This window comes from Anabrus simplex, chromosome 12, assembly GCF_040414725.1.
Source record: "Anabrus simplex isolate iqAnaSimp1 chromosome 12, ASM4041472v1, whole genome shotgun sequence".
In the NCBI taxonomy this organism is placed as follows: Eukaryota; Metazoa; Arthropoda; class Insecta; order Orthoptera; family Tettigoniidae; genus Anabrus; species Anabrus simplex.
In genome coordinates, this window is record NC_090276.1 from 24,168,906 (window position 1) to 24,192,616 (window position 23,711).

The window sequence follows — 23,711 nt, forward strand, 5'->3', positions numbered from 1 at the left end:
GAGTGACAACATCTAATGTACACATGTCGAAAATTTTGTAAATTCTCTGACTTAGATAATAATGGCATCTGTTGAAATACTCTCATAACTAATACATGAAGGAACACCATGGAGCCGCCTAATGGGTGCATAGCTCATTCTCAAATTTTAGTGAATTTTTAGTGAATTTTTAAAGTCTACTATGGGCTATGCTCGTAATTAGACTGGAATGAGTTAAAAGGGAACACGTAATAGGATAAACACAATGAGAGGCCAACATTGTAAGTTGGGAGCAACGGGAAGAGGACAGGAGGACAAACATGAAAAAACAAAAGGACAAGTACAAACTCCACATCTTCATACACAACAGTCTTCAAATACCTCTGTAGCTTTGTCAGTTGGTCATCATTCAGCACTGTATTAAGCGTCATATACTATCGTGCGGTATATTTTGAACTTCTGACGTAGTGGCATCCTTCTGTTGCAGAGTATGCCTGTGACTTCCTTCCATTTCATCCATGCTTCCTTTTGGCCGACTTTGCACTTCATCACCTATCCCCCCATCAACTTGGAGTCATTGCTTGGGATGGTTTCCAGGTATTCAATCTTCTTTTTGTTCAGTCTAAGACCATATTGTGAGAAGCGGCTGTTCCAATCTTCAAACTGATTCTGCAGTCTCTAATATCAAAGTAAATGTAAACTGTCACAGGTGAACAATGTAGTGGAAGTGGAAAGTGTTTTTGAAGACTTTATTTGTAAAGTCTGATATAATGTTTTATTTGTAATGACCTAACCTGTACTGTGTAATATATGTAACATATGTATTTGTAAATAGTAGATTTCAGTTCTGTACTTACTGGAAGTATCTAGAAAATTGTTGAACAGGGTGTGTGCATTTTGTGGGTTATGTTTTCTAGAAGGAATTTTCTAACTATTCTGGAAATGGAAGATTCGCGAACGTGTGTATTCGAGAATGTTAGTTAAAGTTCGCGACGAGAGTAGGAATTGTGATTGGTGAGCCTAGGAGGGGATGGGCGGACTCATGCATTCTGATTGGCTACTCCTAGGCTAGGGTTTTCTATATATAGTGAGCGAGGCAGCGTTCGTGATAATCGCCGCAGCCAGGACGGGCCTAGCACGCCGCACGTGCCAGAGCCACAACACCTCGGCTCCGCGGTTTCTTCGGAAGGGTGGTTACTCCCAGCAGCTCCGACCCAGTCACGGCTAGCACCCAGCTGAGCTAGCCCCCCGTCAAGACCGTAGACAAGATGGCCGCCAAGTCCGAGGGCTCACTGGCTCTCTCGGCCTCTCCCAGCGCGCCAGCGACTACCAGACCTCCCGTCAAAGGCTGTGGACAAGATGGCCGCCAAGTCCGGGAACTCATCAGCTCTCACGGCCACCCCAACCTAGCCAGCAGCCCCGCGCTGCCCCGACAAGTCAGCCAGCCAATAGCAGCCCCCCGACCGACTCAAGCAGCCAATCAGCGATCACCCGGCCTGCCAGTCTTTGTTCACTCGTTGAGGGGTCCAGCCAGGACTCTACGTTGCTCTACAGCCCAGTCCAGTAGCGTTCGATTACCTGGGCATGGACCCCGAGCGGAAGCACAACTGGACAGCAGAGTGCTATTGTCAGGGTAGCCCGGTGTCCTGTGTTCGTGGCTTGACAGTGGCATTAACCACTCAAAAATACTACGCCTGTCACGACTCAGGTCAACGGGTCGCCGTACTTAGTCGGTCCGCCAAGTGTGTTTGACTCATCCAGTGATCCAAACGCACGCACTCCAGCCCCTCCTAGGTCATTGCGCGTGACACCACGGCTACGAGGAAATGGGTGTCCGAGCTCGGACTAGGCGTTACGCTTCTGATTCGGTCGATGCGTCGCCGAACCGAGTGTCGCTGCTCCGGCAGAGCATTCCCTCCCGGGACGCCGTGCCCTCACGCGATTGACCTATAATACCCCCATCTCAAACTACGGCCACCGTGGTTGGTACGGTTCTACGCTCGGACCGGGTGTCACGCTTCTGCGCTCAGTCGATGCGTCGTTTACTGAGCCAAGCGTCGCTAGTCCCGGCGGAAGATACCCCCTCCCGTGACACCATGCCCTTACATCCCAGACCACAAATACTTCACTCTCAATCAACACAACCAAGACTTCCCACCCAGAACAGGGCCAACTCAGTGGATTGAGTAGCCGAGACCCTGTACTCAAGTAAAACCCCCTCCAAGCTCCAAAATCAATCCCCAGCCCTAACCAGTGCCACAGCCCTCACTCCCGGCAAATCACCTTGCTGACTCCTTCCTCTAAACCAACATCTCAATTCTTCTTTTTCTTAATGCACTCGATTAGAAAGCAAATGATAATGACAGTTAAGCAACATCGGGCATGGTCACTCACTGGATGGGTGACCCTCTCTGTATGTCCGCTTCGCCTTCTCCGCACCGCTACCTAATGCTCAAAGCACTCACAGCGCACATGATTGGAAGTGCGCCCGGTCACATTCTGGCCAATGAATGAGCACAAGGAATCACGTATCCCAATCTCTCAACTAAATTAATGAAATGGGATCACTTGATTGACATGGCACTCAAGACCAATAAGGTCGATGGGCCAAAAGTTCCCGCATTGAGCCTACAGCTCAACGCTCGAACGTGGGGATGGCATTCGTGATAATTCGGCCTTGTCTTGGCCTGATCTGCCTTTAGTTTGTGTTGGTCTGCGTCGTGTGCGACGCCTCGCTTCCGGGATGGCGCACCTTCAGATAAGCACTCTTACTTTCCGTTCCGGTTAAAATTTCCGTAATGTTCGGTTGCTATTTCGTATAGGAGTCTGCCCTAGCTTAACCAAATTGTAACCTTTACTACGGTGGTTACACAAAACAAGTACTAAACACAATAAAGGAGGGAAGTAAGAGCAACTACACACTATCAGAGAACACTATAAACTCAGAAACATCAGCTGGCCTACGCGGATCTCTGCCAACAACAACAGAATATGAAATATCAGTAGGGCCAACTAGTGGACAATGAACCAAGAAAATGGAAGGAAGTACAACCTACTGAGGGCATGGATATGGCTTAGGTTGCAGATTCCGAAATAATTTGCCGTGATCCTTAAATTTGAAAAATATTATTTACAAGTGAAAATTTTACAAATACATTCCGAAACAAAATCCACCAAACTTGCAACATACGAACTATAAACTCTGTGATATACATAACTTAGAGGTTCTTTGATAATGCTTTTCTGTAAATTCAAAATTTCAAATCACTATACATCTAGTTACCAAAGCAGTTGTACATTGCAATTTAGTAGGTCAAAAGCAATTACAGTTTACAGTGAAGTGAATGTACTCTCCTAAACTCGTACATCAAGTGACACTGAACTACCAGAGGCAAACCCCAAGGTAAATGTATTAAATTACAATCTACATATTTATAGGTGGGCCGGCACAAGGTTGCACTTGACAGTTGTAAGTCATGTTGGCACCACTACAAAAATGAAATGAAGAACGTCACCCGTCAATCAGAATCACCAATCCACTACTTTTTATGTCAGATACAGTTACGCATTTTATTCATGTTAATTCGTATTTAATTCCGTATAGTGTTCATAATCTTTTATTTGCCTACACAAATATGAGCATTTAAAATATATTGTAAGGTTTAAGCGAGCTAAAAAATAAATACGAACTATTTTCAGTTGATTGTTGTTGGCAACATAGGTAGTATAGTGGTGCCATCTATAACTAGCTTGACTACCATATTGAAGTGTTGCCGTTTTGTCTGTCGCCGCTAGCACGTGGTCAGGTGTGATTCGCGCGTTTATGAAAGTTTTGTTTTCATTTTGAGATAATTGTGAAATTTTATTTTAACGAATGCAGTGCGATGTCTCGGAAATGACAACATAGTCATGAAGCGCGAAGTGATAATCCTTTGAGCCGCGGAGTGTCCCTTAATAGTCAGGCATTAGAATTAGTGCGGAGAACTCGCGAGTTTTACGAGAGGGAGACGAAATTCGTACGCTTGTATAGCCGTCTCTCCGTTCCTGTAGATCATGTTGTGGATCGCATATCTCAAACATTAGGGCTTTCAAAGCGTAATGTCATTCAAACAGGTGTTCGCCTCCAAGAACAGAAGGAAAAAGTGACTGGGGTACATAGCAATAGCGAAAACGGGGCTGATAGTAGGGACTTGTTTCACAGCACTCCGGGAAAGAAACGAATTAAGCTATCTCCTGTAATAGGAATTAATTCTTTTCAGGCTGATGCAATACGAAGACACGAGTACGATTTTTACAGCTCAAAGTCCCTTCTGTCATTGTTATGGACAATGCACGTTACTACTCCGTAATAATGGACAAGACCCCTTCTCCGAGCGCCCATAAAGAACTGTAAGTGGAATTGCTGCAGTAAAGAAATATCCCAGCGCATATGTGTACGACTAAATTAGTCGACACCGGGCGAGTTGGCTGTGCGGTTAGGGGCGCGCAGCTGTGAGCTCGCATCCGGGAGATAGTGGGTTCGAATTCCACTGTCGGCAGCCCTGAAGATGGTTTTCCGTGGTTTCCCATTTTCACTCCAGGGGGGTGTACCTTAATTAAGACAACGGTCGCTTCCTTCCATTCCTAGGCCTTTCCTGTCCCATCGTCACTATAAAACCTATCTGTGTCGGTGCGATGTAAAGCAAATAGCAGGGAAAAGAATAGTCGACGAGGTAGCGAAGGAACAAGGGCACGAGGTTATTAGGTTGCCGCCGTACCACTGTCACTTCAACCTCATTGAGTTGGTACGGTATGGAGTGAAGTAAAACATTACGTACGCACCTATAACACGTCCTTCACAGTTACTGAAGTGGAAGGACTGTTCCGGGAGAGTATTGCTCTAATGGATGCGGCTTTGTGCAGGAAGAAATTTAGCCATGTCGCAGCATTCATTAATTCGGCAATGGCAATACATGGGATCATCAGTGACTCAGGAGTTGATGATCTGCCTAGACGATGATGACAGTGACAACGAAGGCGACGGTAGTGATGGCAGTGAACTGGAGGGTATCGAGCCTCCGCCTTTGTGAATCAGGTATGAAAATAAGGTTTCTGAATTTTCGTAAATTTTATAGAATTTACCTGAAATATTTTGTGTTAGCACCGATGTATATTATTCTAACATTTATTGGTGAAGGTGTATATGAAGTGAGATCCTTGTTGGCCGATTTCTTCCGTGTTTTCTAACATCGCGATAATAAGAACTTCGTAGTATATTTATCTCGTATAATTTTGTGTGATGAATAATCGGTGAGTTGAAAGTTCAATTTTTGTCGGCAGATTTAATTTGTATTGTGTATCATCGCGATGACATTAAAAACATTTCTCCCATGTTTTTAAAAACCCATGTGTCGTGCAATCAGCTGCTGTTACGGCGGCAACATCGCTTCGTGCGCCATTGCAGTGTGACCAACATTGTGCGCAGCTGTCATGTGCAACCTTACGCCGGCCCACCTATAGTGAAATAAGAAATGGGAATGCCTCGAAAACAAACAGGGTACCCCAGCAGAAAAGGTAAGGCGTCGTAAAAAACTAATTCGGCAAATCTAGGTTAGGCTAGGGCAGACTCCTATACAAAATAGCAATTGAACATTACGGAAATTTTAACCGGAACAGAAAGTAAGAGGGCTTACCCGAAGGTGCGCCATCCCGGAAGCGAGGCGTCGCACATGACACAGACCACCACAGACTAAAGGCAGATCAGGCCAAGACAAGACCGAATTATCACAAACGCTGCCTCGCTCACTATATGTAGAAAACCCTGGCCTAGGAGTAGCCAATCAGAATGCATGAGTCCGCCCATCCCCTCCTAGGTTCACCAATCACAATTCCTACTCCCGTCGCGAACTTTAACTAACATTCTCGAATACACACGTTCGCGAATCTTCCATTTCCAGAATAGTTAGAAAATTCCTTCTAGAAAACATAACCCACAAAAGGCACACACCCTGTTCAACAATTTTCTAAATACTTCCAGTAAGTACAGAATTGAAATCTACTATTTACAAATACATATGTTACAAATATTACACAGTACAGGTTAGGTCATTACAAATAAAACATTATATCCTACTTTACAAATAAAGTCTTTAAAAACACTTTCCACTTCCACTATATTGTTCACCTGTGACATAAACTTAAATTGGGCCCAGACTTCTTGGCTGAATAGTCAGTGTACTGGCCTTCGGTTCAGAGGGCTCCATATTCATTTCCTGGCTGGGCTGTGAATTTTAACTGTGTATGGTTGATGAATTTCATCAGAACAGTGAACCAGGAAGGACAAGATTAGAACTGAAGCAAACAAAACGGAGGCTGGCATCAAAATACCTGTTACCGAGCATTGAGGAGGACACAGGCTACAATGGTTAGGACATCAAGCAGCAAATATTTAACATTAACTTAAATATTATATTTAAGCGGTCCGTATATTCAATACATATATAATTTAATAAATCTAGTACATGTTTCTTCCTCTAAGAGACATTATCATCTAGAATAAATCACACAATATATCAGATACAACAATTTCATACTAGATTGATAAGACAAACTAAAAACACTTTTATACATAAGGACATTTAAAAACAATAATTAGCAAACTTTGTTAGTTTCAAGTCATATAGTCAATAAAATTGGTGTGAATTGATCATTAATGTTCTTGATGATAAAGTTTGTGGAAACTAACAGTTGTATTCATAAAATCGTAAGATGAATATTGTTGTGAATAAAAACCTTTGATTTAAAATAATTCTTGGTAAAAGATCCTTATGATCTTCGATAGACATTCCTTTAAATTGTATTTAAGATTGAACGCTTTAGGATTTCAAGTCAACACAGGGCTGAAGCAGTAAAGTTATTTGTAGAACTGAATAATGTTCTGTTTCCTTGTTCTTGGCCCCAATGCACGGAAAAGGACTCGCTTCCGCTGAGGTATGTGTCTATCTCTATCTATGTCTATCTTTATCAAGAAATATTTTAAATCAAAGATTTTTATTTTTCAATTCATTTACCCCACCCTCACCCCCACTTAATTGGATTTTTCAAAAAACAAAAGATTAGGCCTACATGTTTCTTTATTTTTAAGGAGATTCCAAATACCTATTTTCACAGCTGTAACATCTTCATTTTTGGAGATACCAGTATCCTAATAAAAAGACTTCAACCTCCTTTTTCAGTGTTTCTTACCCTGCCCCCTATTAAGTGTTTTTATAAACAAAAAAATGTGTGTTTATTTTTAAAAGAGATTAAAAATACCCATTTTCATGTCTGAAACATGTTACGTTTTTGAGATCCATTCATTTTAAAAATTCACCCCTTTGTCACTCCTGTTCACGCCCCGTTAAATAGATTTTCCAAAAACAAAACAATTTTTATTTTTAAAAAAGATTACAAATATCAAATTTCATGACTGTAACATCTTCAATTTTTGAGATATAGGTATCCTCACAAAAGGTATTCAACCCCTTGTTCACTTTTTTCACTCCCTTAAGAGGATTTTCCAAAAACAAAAAATGTTTTTCCTTATTTTAAAAGGAGATTCCAAATACCAATTTTCATGTCTTTAAACAGTTAAGTTTTTGTGATACAATCGTTTTAAAAATTCACTCCCCCCTCCCCTCTTTCGCCCCTTTAGTGACAGAATATCCAAAAATCCTCCCTTAGTGAGCACTTGCATTGTAATATAAATGTATCCCCAAAATTTCATTTCTTTATGTCCAGTAGTTTTGGCTCGGCGATGGTGAATCAGTCAGTCAGTACATATTATTATATATCTATAGATGGTTGCCGATACATTTGTTGCCCTGTCATGACACTGGGATATAGTGAGTGTTGATTACAATAGTGAGGTACATGGTATGGTTACACTGTAGTTATGTACAGGATGAGTTATATACAGGGTCATTACTTTCTACATAAATAAATTACGATATATATAGGAGTTACTGTTTTCTACTGCAAATTATTACAGAAATAATACATATATTTGGTGTTGGTTACAATGTAGTTAGGTACGTACAGGACAACCTAAGCTATACACAGGGTTGTTTTGTTCTGCACCAGTATTTGTCTATTATGTACAGTGTTGATTACAATTCATGGTTATGATATTGTGCAGGAACAGATTCTCTATAACCAGTGATTACAGATACATTACCAATGGTTACAGATATCCTACACTGCTTATCAGCGGCAGACCAGCTCCGCATGTTCCGCTGTGTTAGCAGATATGGAGCAGAGTCTTGGAGGGACGTGCTACTTCAACTGATGAGCCCAAATGGTACGCCTGAGCGAAACTCTGCAACCGCACACAGCCTAACCACCCAAAAGCTGGTTCTTTTGTTGTGATATTTAGATCTGCGGCTGTGAAAGCCATTTTTAGAATTGTATCTCTATCGGGAGTAATTTTTTTTATATATATATATATAACAGAGAATTCATTTCTCCTTGAGCAGGATAGCAATCCCTGTTTGCTAACGTGACGGGACTGTGCAGTCGGTCTGCTATTGTTGAGCAGAATCTTTGCAGGGCATGCCAATCCAACTGATGAGCCCAAATGGTACGTATGAGCGAAACTCTGTAAACACACACACACACACAGTCTAACCACTCAGAAGCTGATTCTATTGCTGATATATTTACCCTTTAGAGAATGTAGAAAATATATCCCTCCACATAGGGCTAGCATCAGGATGGGCATCTGATTGTAAAACTGAGCCAAGTGAACATCAAATGTTGACCCCAGTATATTGGGATAAAGGCCAGGAAGAAGAAATGTAAGTGTGAAAAGCATTTTTTTGTATGTTATTCATGAGCTACTGTTATTCAGTATAGGTATGATTGAGGAATAAGGTGATATGTTCTTGGAGTGGAGATAATAGATGAAATAATCTGATGAATGCACTCTGCTGCTTTTTAGATACTTTTATTTCTGTGGTAGGTGTCTCATATGTTTTACATAGGCTGTTCATGACAGAATAAAACACTAAGAAAGGCTTAGAGTGGGTCAAGATATTGTTATTATTTGGGCTTATGCTGTGCCAGGAAAACAAGTTGAAACTCTTGACGTTTCGCAGAGAACTTTGCTCCGTGTTATCAGAAGAAAACAATTTCAAGAGGGACACTGGCTATCAGTTAAGGATTTATGTATTTAGTTCTCTTCTCCCTCCTTTCACTATTGTTATTTCATTTTGGTGTTTTCCAAATTCGTACATTCCTCCTGACCACATATTTCATTCCAGGCTTGTATCAGTGTCATACTTTCATATGTATGTACACCAGTTAAACCCCCCTTTCCCCTTCTCAGACTGATTCTGATGGTGCCGTCAGCTCTGCTTCGAATGCTAACACCGTACCGCGTACGGTGAGCCATGTGGTCACTATGCTTGGTCTCTCTGGGGTAGGCTTTTGATTCCTGTACTCAGTCCTGAATTCGAGGAAACATTCATTTTGTTTTATTTCGCACATGGTTATAGGACTGCGTATAAAATTATAACATCTGTAGGTTTAAGTTTGAATTCTACACGTGACCCCAGGTGGTACTAAGTGAACAACAGCATAAAGCCACCTGACTATTTGTTGAATTTTTACAGGTCTCCTGACCATATGGACTCAAATATTAACATTTTATTTTACCACATTTAACAGGGTAACGAAGTGCTTAGTATGCCACAAAATTCTAAATGTGATAAAAATATTAAAATTGCATCGACGTTACCCTTTGTGTCGTGCTCAAGAATTTGACAAATTCAACAAAGATAAAAGAAGGAAATAGAGGAAATTCTAAAAAAACTTTTACAGAAGTACTTTGTAAATTTAGTGTCATTATGATCGAGTATGTCAAAGTAATTTAATTCATTATGTATGTTACACAATCATCTGTAATTTTCTCTATGCACATGCAGAAAACAAGTTACTAACCCCTCAGTGACGGAGTACATTTGAGTGCCGCTTTATGCAGCGGATGAAGGTGATTCAGGTGTGAATACTAAGAAAATGCAGTGTTCCCTTAAAAAATTCAATGTGACAGCAGTTTATCTTAGATTAGTTTCACACGTTTACAGTAATGACCATGCTAACGAGTAAGCCACTGTTTGGAAAACATCCACCAATTTTTTTAAACAAACCGATTGCTGTTTCGTACCGATTTTAATGCTTTTATGTGCGAGTTTGGTATCTTTTCCGACTTATTGAAAATCGTATAGGCCTATAACCTTAAACAACCACCTTAAACCAAAGTAGTTATGCATTCATTGACAAAAATCTACCATTAAAAGGCTGGGCTCACCATTATCAGCGAACATATTCCTAAATAACATTTAAAACAATATTACCCCTGGTGGGTGGGGGACGCAGACAAAGAATACACCCACGGTATCCCCTGTCTGTCATAAGAGGCGACTAAAAGGGGCGACCAATGGATGATCGAATTACAGTAGAACCATGAGACTACTTCTAATTAGTACCACCACATGGAGAACACCATGGGTCGCTTTTACTTGCGCATAGTACCACTATGTTAGTACAAAATAGGTTTGTGATTAGTAGCAACAGAGTGTGCTTCCGGCTTTTACAGTACCTGTGATTAATACCACTATATGAGCGGCACCATGGGTGACAAATAAACATACCACTTACACTTCTATTACTTCTTCTTGTTTTATGGCTGCATAGGATCACTTTAGTCAGTCCATCTTTCAGGTCTCTTTGAAGGGATTGTTCGGACTTCGCAGTTCTCCCAGTGCTTCTTCAGATGCTCCGATCTTCGTGGCCTTTCTTCGGTTGAAAATGTGAGTTTATTCACGTAAGGGTAAAGCAGAGGTTTGTATTCTTGAGTTTTGTATTCAATTTTATCTTATTTGTGGTGTCTTCTGTTGTAAGGCCTATTCCCTTCAAATCCTCTCTTACTTCTCTGATCCGTTTACATCTTGTAGTGGTATTTTTTGAAACGAGATTGTGTTGTACTAGTTGTTTCTATTACTAACGTCTAAATTCAAACTTTCATATTGGAGAAATCTTCTTCACGAAGAGTCGAGATATTCTTCTGTCTTCTGAAGACACGTAGCAGAGTTTTCTGAGAAACGTAAAGAGTTTCACTGTATTTTCTTGATATGGCATAAGCCCAAAAGCCCATGCCATGTCTACAAGTATGGGCCGTGAAAGCATTAATGTTAAGATATTATTAGTGATTCTTCCTTTCAAACTCAAATATCAACACTAAATAATGAAGGACAACATGCACCGATATTCTCATTGTCATTTTATAATTTAAACTCATGATTTTGTTTTCTTTCTCATTTCCAGTGCATTCTTCATGATGATCAGTATGGTCCAATAACTGACACCATAAAACAGTAAGTATCTGTGAAATGAGCATGTGTTTTTTTCTGGAGTGAATAATAATAATAATTTTAACAATGAAGGAAAAGTTAGCTGTGCAGTATGGGTCTTGCAGCTGTAAAACATGCATTCAGAGGAAATTTGTGACCCATCATAAACCCACTTACGGGTGTGATGCTTTCAGTTAGTGCAGATGTTGCCAACTTGGTTTGTCTCCATGCAGTATGGTGCAAAACACAGGGAAGATTAACTCTGTTATGCCTGTGGAGGATTACAGATTGCTGGTGTGTACAATATGCCTGGTCTCTTTGGGGTAGGCTTTCGATTCCTGTACTCAGTCCTAAATGGGAGGAAACATTCATTTTGTTTTATTTCGCACATGGTTATAGGACTGCATATAAAATTATAACATTTGTAGGTTTAAGTTTGAATTGCTCTACACATGACCCCAGGTGGTACTAAGTGAACAACAGCATAAAGCCACCTGACTATTTGTTGAATTTTTACAGATCTCCTGACCATATGGACTCAAATATTAACATTTTATTTTACCACATTTGACAGTGTAACAAAGTGCTTAGTATGCCACAAAATTCTAAATGTGATAAAAATATTAAAATTGCATCGACAGTACCCTTTGTGTCGTGCTCAAGAATTTGACAAATTCAACGAAGATAAAAGAAGGAAATAGAGGAAAATCTAAAAAAAAAACTTTTACAGAAGTACCTTTCAAGTACTTTGTAAATTTAGTGTCATTATAATCGAGTATGTCAAAGTAATTTAATTCATTATGTATTTTACTCAATCATCTTGTAATTTTCTCTATGCACATGCAGAAAACAAGTTACTAACCCCTCATTGACGGGGTACATTTGAATACCGCTTTACGCAGCGGGCGGAGGTGATTCAGGTGTGAACACTAAGAAAATGCAGTGATCTCTTAAAAAATTCAATGTGACAGCAGTTTATCTTAGATTAGTTTCACACGTTTACAGTAAAGACTCAAGATAGTGTACAGTATAACCCCAATTTTGCATGACCTCGATTTAGCATAAACCCACTTTTAACGGAAGAAATTTCAAGTCCCAACGTTTATTTTATAAGAGCAATGCAATTTTATATTTGATTCAATGTAATTCACATTAGGGCAAAACCCGCATGTAGCGTGAGAAAATGTTAAAATTCTCAAGTATATATTTCTGTTTGTTATGGTACATTAAGAACCTATGAAAAGATGTCATACACTTGCTAAAGATGAATCAAGGTAAAAGAGGAATTTAGTGCGTGGGCACTTAGGATTAAAGTGAGGTGTCAGACTCGGATACACATCCGACCGCGGCTGCTGTAGTGCAGTTGAAGAGAACCTCGTAATTACAGTATTATTATGACATTCAAAAATTCCTTTTACTGGTTCATCCGTTATTACGGGCATTCAGGCATGTTAGTTTTTATGTTACTGGTATCGGTATTCATACACTCCAGCGTTTATATTGAATGCGATCGATCATCTTCCATATCAGTTCATCGCTACATGGACGAGCAAGCCAAGATGACTCCAAGACCAAGAATTAGAGTCGATCTTGAACAAGCTCTCGTAGGCATTCAAAGGTGCTGTCGACATCGATTAGTAATACACACAACTCTGACTGGTGTAAACAAACATTGGGAAACATGTTTTTGCAATAAGTGCACTGACAGCAGTTTTATTTATTTATCCGTGTTCGAAATCACTACAATATATTCACAACTACTCTATTTACTCTTTGTTTTTCCAGTATTCATCTGTCGAGATGGCACATTCATTGGCTTCCACTGACAGCAGTTAACTCCTTAGAAATAAAGGCTGAAGTAAATGATTGCTTAATTTAAATACAGTACTAGGTACTGAAATAAAATAAGAATGGGATACTTCTCCTTCTCGAGTACAGTGGTGTGCATAACTAATTTCAGAGGTTAGGTTATATACTTTCGCATCTGTTTAGATTTCAGAAAGCCTGATCCCATGTAAATTTATAGTGAATAGTTTATCATTACTCTACTGTACAGGGAGCTTGAAATATTCAGACTACCTAACTTTACTCTTCCTGAAAATAATCAGTCATGGTTTTCTGCTTTTGTGTCAAGAAACACTTTTTCTTTATTTTGCTTCTCAAGTTTCTCAAAAGAAGTTTTTCAGTGATGAGAGCATAATCCTGGCCCTTGATGTACTCCAGCAATGGCTCGACATTTTGCCAAGGCTGCCCCATGCGTAACTGTTTGTTGTACTTGTAAGACTGTAACTTCTAACACTCGTGTCCGGCTCCATGGCTAAATGTTTAACGTGCTGGCCTTTGGTTACAGAGGTCCCGGGTTTGATTCCCGGCAGGGTCGGGAGTATTAACCATCATTGGTTAATTGGTTAATTTCATCCTCATCACAGGCATCAAATTAAAAGACCTGCACCTGGCAAGCTGAACATGTCCTCGGACACTCCCGGCTCTAAAAGCCATATGCCATTTCATTCATTTTCCTAACACTCGTGCATTAGTGTTTTTGTTATCGCGGTTAGGCCGCAGCGCATTGATCCGATTACGGTAAATCGAGAGTTGAGTGTATGGTGCAATACAGATCTCTTGCTCAGATAGTAGGGGAAGTTTAATACACGAGTAATCTTCAGCACAAACAGTAGTACAAAGTTGTAACTACAGTATACAGTAGTGTGTAGGGTAGATATCTCCTTGTTTTATTGCTGTTACTGTAAATAATGTGTGATGGTGCAATCTATGTTAATACAGGCAAAGATTTCTGGAAACAGTGTGCTTTCTTCTGAAACCTAGATTTAAGGTAAAACCCTATTTAAGGTTAAAAAATCAGGTCTCTGTAAAAACGCTGAATAGGAGTTCTGCTGTAGTTCATATTCATTGACTTTGTATTTACCTTATAGTCCAGCAATGGAGAAGATACCTTTCACATTTTGAACGGAATGAAAGTGATGTTCTTGTATTAGCATGAGTTGTTTCATATGCAGTGAAAACTAGGATAATCGTTACCTCGGGAACTTTGAGCAGAAGAACTGGAAACAATAGTTTAAAGATTTATTTAGCACAAATCCTCGGTTAATAAAGCAATAAGTTCATGAGAAAGAGAGCATCTACTTTGGCATGTTTCGTCGTTTGTACTTGGTCGCGTGCACCATTTACTCTCATTCCTTATGTTATGTGTCCACTCTCGCTTTCTTCAGTTCAGTCTGGTGTAATGCTATTATCGTCTGACTTATTAAAACTTAATTACTTCTCTTTCATTTAAAGTGCACCATGCCATGCTTCTGCGCCATGCAGTGTTGTATTTCAAAGTGACAGTGAGTCAAGTAATTACTAGTGATAAGAAGTTTTAAGTCATTGAAAGATTTACAGGAATCCTCACCAGATCATGCATATCAGTGAAAAGATGGTGTTTTGTACCGCTAGTAGCATTCATTGTAGATAAGAAAACATTGTGTAGTGTTACATACATCTACTAGAATGCAGCAGAAATTTAAGTCTATATGCTCTCAAAGGGAAAGAGGTCAGACTATTTCAAACTCTCTAGAAAGAAGAAAATTACTGCTGACAGCAGGGTTAAAACCCACCATTTGCTAAATGCAAGTGTACAGCCACATTACCCATGCTGCAAAGCTATCTCACTCAGCAGTGTACATATGTACAAGGGTGAATCAATAAGTAAGTTACACTATCTCGCCGTGAGAGCACGCCGTGTGTCGTGACCGTGGCCAATGCGGAGCCAGCTACAGTAACTTCTGACACGTCTGATAGGAGGGTACCCCTTTGTGTTGTGTATGTGTGCACAGTGGGCTAGGCTCAATGGCGCGTCAATTGGATGTTCACTCCAAATTAGAGGTGTGTGCAACGATCCAATTTCTATAGGCTAAATGGCTCAATTGCACGGACATTCATCATGAAAACACTGCTGTATATGGTAAGTGTGCAATTTCCCGCCCAGGTATTGTAAAGTGGTGTAAGTATTTGACGCCGGACGCACGGATCTCATGGACGAATATCGCAAAGGCAGGCCTGCAACGTCCAGTACCATTGCAAATGTTGACCATGTGAATGGGATCATTAGAGAGCATCGGTGCATAACACTGAAGGAACATTTCATATGGCAGTGTGTTCTGAATTGTTCACCATCACCTTGGATTTCAAAACTGTGTCAAAGATGGGTCCCACGTCTGCTCACCGATGTTCACAAGGGTCAACGTTTCCAATCGTATCTGGCATTTTTACAACGGTATACTCTGGAAGGTGACGAGTTTCTACGGTGAATCATCACAGGTGATGAAACGTGGGTCCTCCACTTCATCCCCGAAACAAAGAGAACATCAATGGAATGGGTGCACACCACACTACATCACCGCCACGAAAGAAGGCCAAGGTCCAACCTTCAGAAGGAAAGGTAATGGCAACAGTGTTCTTTGGTTAATACAGATGTTGATTCCCATAAGGAATTTAAAATATTTGTCCCGAATGAGTAAATTTATAATACCAATATAATGGTCCGTTATTGGACATTATAAATTTTCCAGCTAACTCATTCTTGGTTGCCTGCGTTTCGCCCTCGTGTGCTAAGTTAGGCTCATCAGTTGGGACTTAGTGTTGACATGGAGGACTTGGTGCACATAGAATTTATGCCAAAAGGTACGACACTCAGCTCGGCTTCATATTTTTGAACGCTGAACCGGTGATGAAAATTGAGCGCTGGCGTGATTTTGTTGCACAATAAATCAACACCTCACACAACCCGCCAAACATCCAAACTGCTGCTGCAATTCAAATGGGAGGTATCACAACATCCTCCATACAGTCCAGACTTAATGCCATGTGATTATCATGTGTTTGATAAGCTGAAAAAGGGATCTTGCTGGACGTCGATTCCGAAGTGATGAGGTGGTGAAAGCAGCTGTCTCCAGTTGGTTACATATCGCAGGAGGTGATTTCTACGCATCCAAAATCGAAAAGTTTGTTGACCATTCCGAGAAGTGTTAACATTCTCTTTTTTTTTTTTTTTGCTAGTTGCTTTACGTCGCACCGACACAGATAGGTATTTTGGCGACAATGGAATAGGAAAGGCCTAGGAGTCGGAAGAAAGCGGCGTGGTCTTAATTAAGGTACAGCCCCAGCATTTGCCTGGTGTGAAAGTGGCAAACCACGGAAAACCATCTTCAGGGCTGCCGACAGTGGGATTTGAACCCACTACCTTCTGGATGCAAGCTCATAGCCGCGTGCCCCTGACCGCACGGCCAATTTGCCCGGTTGTTAACATTCTCTTGGGGACTATGTGGAAAAGTGAACTTACATTGTATGTTGTTATAGTAGTGTTGCCTATGTGTAGGTGGTTTCATACATGGCCATAACTTGGAAGTGTATCTTAATTTTTGATTTGCCCTCATATATGTTAGCATGTATGCAATGAAACCAAAGAATAGCAATGAATGAATTATAACCACACATATTTTTTTTCAAAGCTCATATTGTTGCTTTTGCATTATGACAATTACTTGCATTTACATTCATGAAAATGAGCGTGTAGCTTTATTATGTCATAACTCAGTGAATTATAGTGTTATATTTCTAATTTGATACAAAGATATATCCATTTATTATATATTTAGTAGCTGTAATTAGGTGAAATATTAAATGGAGTTCAGGTAAGATCCTGTTTGTATTGATGCAACTAGAGAAATAATATGCTAAATATGAAAATACATTTCTGTATTAATTGTTTCACTACATCCACGTTTCTTTTTTATCAGCTCTCTTGGTCAGGAATATGAACTGAGACTACTTCGTAAGATCCAAGAGCTCAATCTTCCTTTCCGTGATGAAGAACTGATGAGAAAACACGGCTACGACAAAACGCCAGATGTGAAACTTGAAGTTCCTATTGCCGTGGATGGTTTCATTGTAAACTGGATTGAAAGCAAAGCGTTGTTTGGGGATGAAGAAGGTCACAAGACTTACATGAAGGAACAGTACCTTAGTTATTGGAATAGGTAAGGAAAAGGTTATTCTGTGAATTTACATTTTTAGAGCTGTTGATGATCTTCACCTATTTGGCTCTAATGACGCAAGCCTGCCACATCTTCCATGGCCTCATTTCACAGGTCTCAACTGCCAAACACAGGTTGTTACATTTTTGCTTGTAGTACGTCCAACGTTTAAGGTTCTATGAATAGCTAAGAAAAGTGGTTGTCCTATCTTCAGGTTTGGTATTGCATGTACCATTATCATTTGTTTACTTTGAGTTTTAGAATTACCAGCAATATTCTCTTAGTTTGCATGCTTTCAGTTTTCTATGACTTGGGGTCAAGTGAATATGACCACATTAATATTCTGCTTGAAAGTGTTCCAGATAGTGGACTGGAAGTAAGTGAAGGCAATAATGAAGGGAGTGCACATGATATTAATAATTTAAAGTGAGTTTGATGGCTCATCTTCAGAAAGTGATAATGTGATTACAGTTGATTGAAGCCAGACACAATGAAAAGGTAAAGTTGACTGGATCTGGGTGACTGGGGGAGGGGACATTCAAATTGTTCATTAATTCACCGGAAACTGTGAAGTACCATATCTGAAATTCATTAGATTAATTGTCAGGAGATAATAGTTCCCTATTAGAGTTTCCAGTATTTTTAGAACATGTGGACCCTCTCTTTTTCAGTTATTGCGCATGAATCGAATTATTACACTAGAAAATAGTTCTCCAGCTCTCGTGAAAAAAAAAGTACAGATGATGTTTAGCAGTTTGACACCAACAAGAATTAAATAAACGCTTACCCCGCTCTCTGTATTCTAATGTCACAAGTTCGAAAGCTCCGTATTCAACAGTAGTGAAACAAAGATTAAACTCTCTTCATATCTTGGATGGTTTATCACTGCAAATCCTCATCTGAAACCTCATTACTGTCAAGTTCAAATCCTCTTTATGCTAAATTTAAAAGAGAGTATAAAAATATACCTGCTGTTTGATGATCTGTGATAAGTTTATTTTGAGGTGTGCCATAGTGCAGAGCAAGCGGGTTGGCTGTGCGGTTAGGGGCACACATCTTTGAGCTTGCATTCATGAGATAGTGGGTTCGAACCCTGCTGTTGGCAGCCCTGAAGATGGTTTTTCATGGTTTCCCATTTTCACACCAGGCAAATGCTGGGGCTGCCGTTTCCTTCCCACTCCTAGCCCTTTCCTATACCATCATCGCCATAAGACCTATCTGTGACTGCAACATAAAGCAAATTGAAAAAAAAAAAAAAAAATGGTTAAATATGAGAAGACTGGAGTCAGAGAGAGGAATAAGAAGTGATTTGACACTTGTTTGTTCAGTTTCTGTACTTAGGAGGAGAATGGTTTAAGTTATTGATTCTCAGACTCGTAGATCATCCTTCTTTCTTACTTACGAGGGCAAGTCATTGAGTATCTGCAATTGTGCTCTAATTGTCTTTAGGTTGGCTCTGTGGCCTTGTGTGCTCACCATCTGCTAGATGGCACTGTTGTCTAGGTTTCTGTGTTATCAGATCAGTACAACTTGCGCTGTAGCGACGTAAAGATGGGCGCTCCACTCTCTGTTTGCACCAAGGAAGAAATCCGGGGATACTGTGGATGATATTCTACCGCTCCCACCCACAGGGGGATTGGTAATGTTACCTTGCTGACTCTTAGATACTGTACTGTAGTATGCGTCAAAGCTCAGCGGGCTTCAAACACAATAATTATGTCTCAGCAGTGCTGTTTTTAATTTGTAACACTGCTGGCATTGCTCATGTGGGAAGTGAATCTAACATCATTTTTTTTTCTCCAAGATTTTAAAGTGCATTTCACTTCAGAATTTAAGAATATTTAGGCCATCTGTTGCAGCTTGTCTGGCGGTCCAGTCTGCTACAGCAGAGAAGACCGTACAGTGTTGATAAACTTAATAGGTATTTGATTTGATCCTATATTGACTTGTCTAAAGCTATTAAAAACCTATTTAAAATAGTTTTTGTTTTTTAGAATTGAAAATTATTCATTCATACATGTTTCGGGAACATTGTGCATTCCCTTCAACAGTGAAGTAAATCTGTTAAACAATTTTGTAGCCTGGCTTTAGACTAGACACACAGGGACATTGGTAAGGAACTAATAACAATGATAAGAATATATTATACTGTTACAGCTGTGTGAAGACAACAGTTGGTAGAACAGAATGGTCTGGAATTGACAATGGGCTAAAACAAGGGAGTGTATTGTTATCTTTACTGTTCATACTGGAGATGAATGACATAATAAAGGCAGCAAGGGAAGATTATAGAGGGGAAAGAATGAATGTAATGATGTTTGCAGATGGCGTTGTGATGTGGGAAGAAGATGAGGTACAACAACATCTGAATGTACTGAACAGGATTGAACAATGGAGATTGAAGATCAGCCTGGAGAAAAGCAAGACATTGGTGGAGCAGAGGAAGTAAGGAAGGAAAAGGAGCTATCAAAATTGGAGACAAGGAACTGGAGATACTATAACACTTTAAATACTTAAGAAGTGAACTGACAGAAAATGGAAGACTGAATATGGATATTAGTAGAAGGATACACCAGGGGAGTGCCTTTTCCCACCAGGTATGAAGACTAATACGGAATAAAGATGTACAAATGAAGGCTAAAGAAGAAATGACATATGCAGCAGAAACATGGGCAATGAAAGAGAGAGATGAGAGTGGAGTTCTTCTTCTTCTTCTTTCCCTTCGTGCCGTTAAACGTCGGGGCATTTCAGCCATTTATTAAAGTTTCTTCTGTTGTGCGCCATTCTCTGAATATTACCCAGGGTCTTCCCTCGCTTCCTGATCAGTCCCCCCAAGATGTACTCCTCCCACTCAGGGATAAGGAGAGAGAGTGAGAAATGAAGACGTACAAAAAGAGTTACTTGTGCAGAAACTAAATGACAAACTGTAACAGAACAGAATGAGGTGGTTTGGGAATGTCAAGTGATTTATTTTTCATATCAGAAGCACTAATGTATACATATAAATACAAACTGTATAACCAAAAGACAAATCTATAACAATAACAATCATAGCAGAACAAGGGAAAAAAAAGAGATCCCAATATGATAAGATTTGGACTCTATAGGTGGCTTTCTGTCAAGCACGGTGCTTGGAAAAGTAGACAGTGCGTGCCAGAAGACCAAACTTACATGGTTGCTGACCAATAGTGAGCCATTTTCAGGGACTCAGGTGATGCTTTTATGAGGTCTTCCATAGTGCATGAAGTTGAACACAGTTTGCATTGGAGAAGATGAGGTGTAGTCTGTGGAGAATCACAATCACATAACGGCAAGTCTACGTGAAAACCCCACTTCAACAGATTAGATTTACATCTTGTAACACTTGAGCGCAATCTGTTGAGAGATTTCCAGGTTGGTCAACCTTCTATATGACCAGAATGGAGTTCTTTGATTGGAGTCAGCCATTCTTCTGAGCGTTTGAACCTCCCTCGCCATTTACAAATTCAGGCTTGGTGTACAGTCCCTACGAGAGCCTCCCTTGTTCTGAGGAAATTTTTCTTGAAGTCAGACATGGACAAGCTGGCTAGTGATCATACAGAGGGTGAGATTCAGATGTATCAACTTTTCTTCTTCTCGTCCTTTGCCGCTATCTCCCAACGAATGTCAGGAGGTGCAATCCCAGCAAGGCAGTACTATTTTTCCAAAGGCGTAGGCCGTAGGTAACCAGTGATGATTTGACAAACCTCATTAAGAGCAACGTCCACCTGTTTGCATATTCGGCAGCAGAATAACACAACGCAAGTGAAGATGTCCTCATGGTGCTTGGCTGTGCACACCATGTGGTACATGTCAGTTTCTTCATCATATTGTGATGAAAGAAGAAAGACTGCCAAGACAGTCACCGGGAAAAGAGAGGACGATGGAGACCAAGATTACAATGGATGGACTCTGTGGAGAACAGCATAGGACAGCAGCATCTGGACTGGAACACAATGTTGGATGAGGAATGGTGGAGAGACAGGACAAAGTGGAAAGGAACCCTATTTGCTTCCACCCAGTGTCAGCTGGAAAAAGGGAATTGATTATGATGATGAGACCAATTGTTGCAATATGCTCAAACTGAAAACAAGTACAGATCGAGGACAAACCGTAGACCATTGTTCTGTAAATAACTCCATTTTCACAAAAATGTAACATAGATGTTTGTTCGTGCATATACTTTATTTCTGTTTTTCTCAATATTAGTGTTACATGATGTATAAATTGTGTGTGATAATTTTATTTTATTTATAATTTTTTTTATACTTTACTTTCAGATTTGGTCCTGGTTTGGTGATCTACTGGTTTGGGTACCTTGATTACCTTGAACAATTTTCTGATAAGAAACTGATTATCAGAGAAGATTTCCCTTCAGATATTACGTTCATGGATCCGAAGAGTATAAAACCGACTCTTATAACGTAGAATGAAAGTGTATACAGGACTGATTTATGAAGTGCTTAGCACATATCAGTTGAAATAGCTCAGAAATACGAACACCTAATTGTTTGGATGTATCTTGATAGACATGCAAGATTTCACTCATCCAAGAGACATTCATGTAGGCTGTTCATACAACAGTGAAGGGTAATTTTACCCTGTAAGTTTTATCTACGCTAGTCCTGTCATGATGATAGCCATGATTTATAATCCAGAAAGCACACAATGAAATATACATTAAATGTTTAATGTACATCCTTTTATATGTTTCTTATTATTCTTTTACAAATTTAAAATTAGCTGAAGTGTGTGTTCGTTCAGCCAGCTCTGCAGTCTCGGGGTAGTGAGCCTACCTCTTTCCGGTAGGGCCCGAGTGCGCTTCCTCGCCACATCAGGAATTCTACTCTACTTAATGTGATAACAATTGAGGAGTTATCTAATGGTAAGATAGAAGCCCTGATATAGAAAGCCAAGGGTGACAGCTGAGAGGATTTGTCGCACTGATCATGCATCACCTTGAAATATGCAGCTTTGCAGACTGATAGGTGGTCGCTTGGCAGGCCATGGTGGCGGTGATTATTGTTGTAAGGGGAAGTACAGCTAGGCAACAACATCCCCTATATGACACTAATCCTCCCCTGTGAACCATGTGATCTTGCCGCGGTAGGAAGGCTTACGTGTCCCGATGAAGCAGATAGCCGAGCCGCAGGTGCAACCATATCGGATGGGTATCTGTTGAGAGACCAGACTACGAATAGTTCATCGAAACGGGGGTAGCAGCCTTTCGAAGTTCCAAGGGCGGCAGTCTAGATGATTGACTGATATGGCCTTGTAAAAATACTCAACGTGGTTTAGCTGTGTTGATACTGCTACACAGCTGAAGGCAACAGGAAACTGCAGCCGTAACTAACTCCCGAGGACATGCAGCTCTCTCTGTCTGAATGATGTACTTTCTGCGAGTCGGAGTGTGGAATGTTAGAAGTTTGAATCGTTGTGGTAGGTTAGAGAATCTGAAAAGGAAGTTGAATAGACTAAAGTCAGATGTAGTTGGTATAAGTGAAATACGTTGGCAGGAAGAACAGGATTTTTGGTCATGCAACTACAGAATTATCAACGCAAAATCAAACGGGGGAAATGCAGGAGATGGTTTAATAATGAATAAGAAAATAGGGCACTGGGTAAGCTAATACAACCAGCATGGTGAAAGAATTATTGTTGTCAAGATAGACACCAAACCAATGCCCACCACATTAGTGCAGGTCTATATGCCTACTAGGTCAGTGGATGATGACGAAATCAACAGAATATATGAAGAGATAGAAGATTTAAAACAATATGTAAAAGGTGATGAGAATCTAATTGTGATGAGAGACTGGAATACAGTGGTAGGCCAAGGAAGAGAAGGTAATACAGTAGGAGAATTTGGATTGGGATGTACTGGTACCGACCAAACACAAGCTCCACAACGTGATCACCAGCTAACTAGGACTCAAACTGAAGACATACACTTTAAGCTTGCACTACTTGGGTTTGTGTTACCGGTGAATGGTACCATTGTGTGTACGTACCATGGATCTACATTACCTGTGATTAGCACCACCTTGACAGAAACACCATGAGTCTTTGTTACCTGTGATTAGTATCACTATAGGAGGAGTACCATGGTTCTGCTTTGCCAGTAATTTATTATTATGAGGGGCCAGTGACCTGGATTTTGGACCCCTTTGGACAACAAGCATTACTGCCCATCACGAGATTTAAAAATAATGGAGAAGTCCCCGATCAAATACGCACATGTACTATGGAGCAAGTTCATGAAAAGTAGATTGGCACTGTGCTTCTAAAAGTCTCTTAAGTTAGATGTGTTAGA

The 23,711-nt window shown here is 40.2% G+C and overlaps 1 protein-coding gene across 1 annotated transcript in view; it reads left to right on the forward strand.

Moving 5' to 3' along the window:
- LOC136884182 (CDAN1-interacting nuclease 1) overlaps positions 1–22,060 on the forward strand; it is a 65,405-nt gene extending 43,345 nt beyond the window's left edge. Inside the window, exons 5-7 of the mRNA XM_067156217.2 lie at positions 11,320–11,369; positions 17,144–17,383; positions 21,679–22,060. Coding sequence (XP_067012318.1) covers positions 11,320–11,369; positions 17,144–17,383; positions 21,679–21,826 — 438 coding nt within the window. The 3' untranslated portion in view covers positions 21,827–22,060. The remainder of the gene's footprint in view (positions 1–11,319; positions 11,370–17,143; positions 17,384–21,678) is intronic.
- The last annotated feature ends 1,651 nt before the right edge of the window (positions 22,061–23,711 follow it).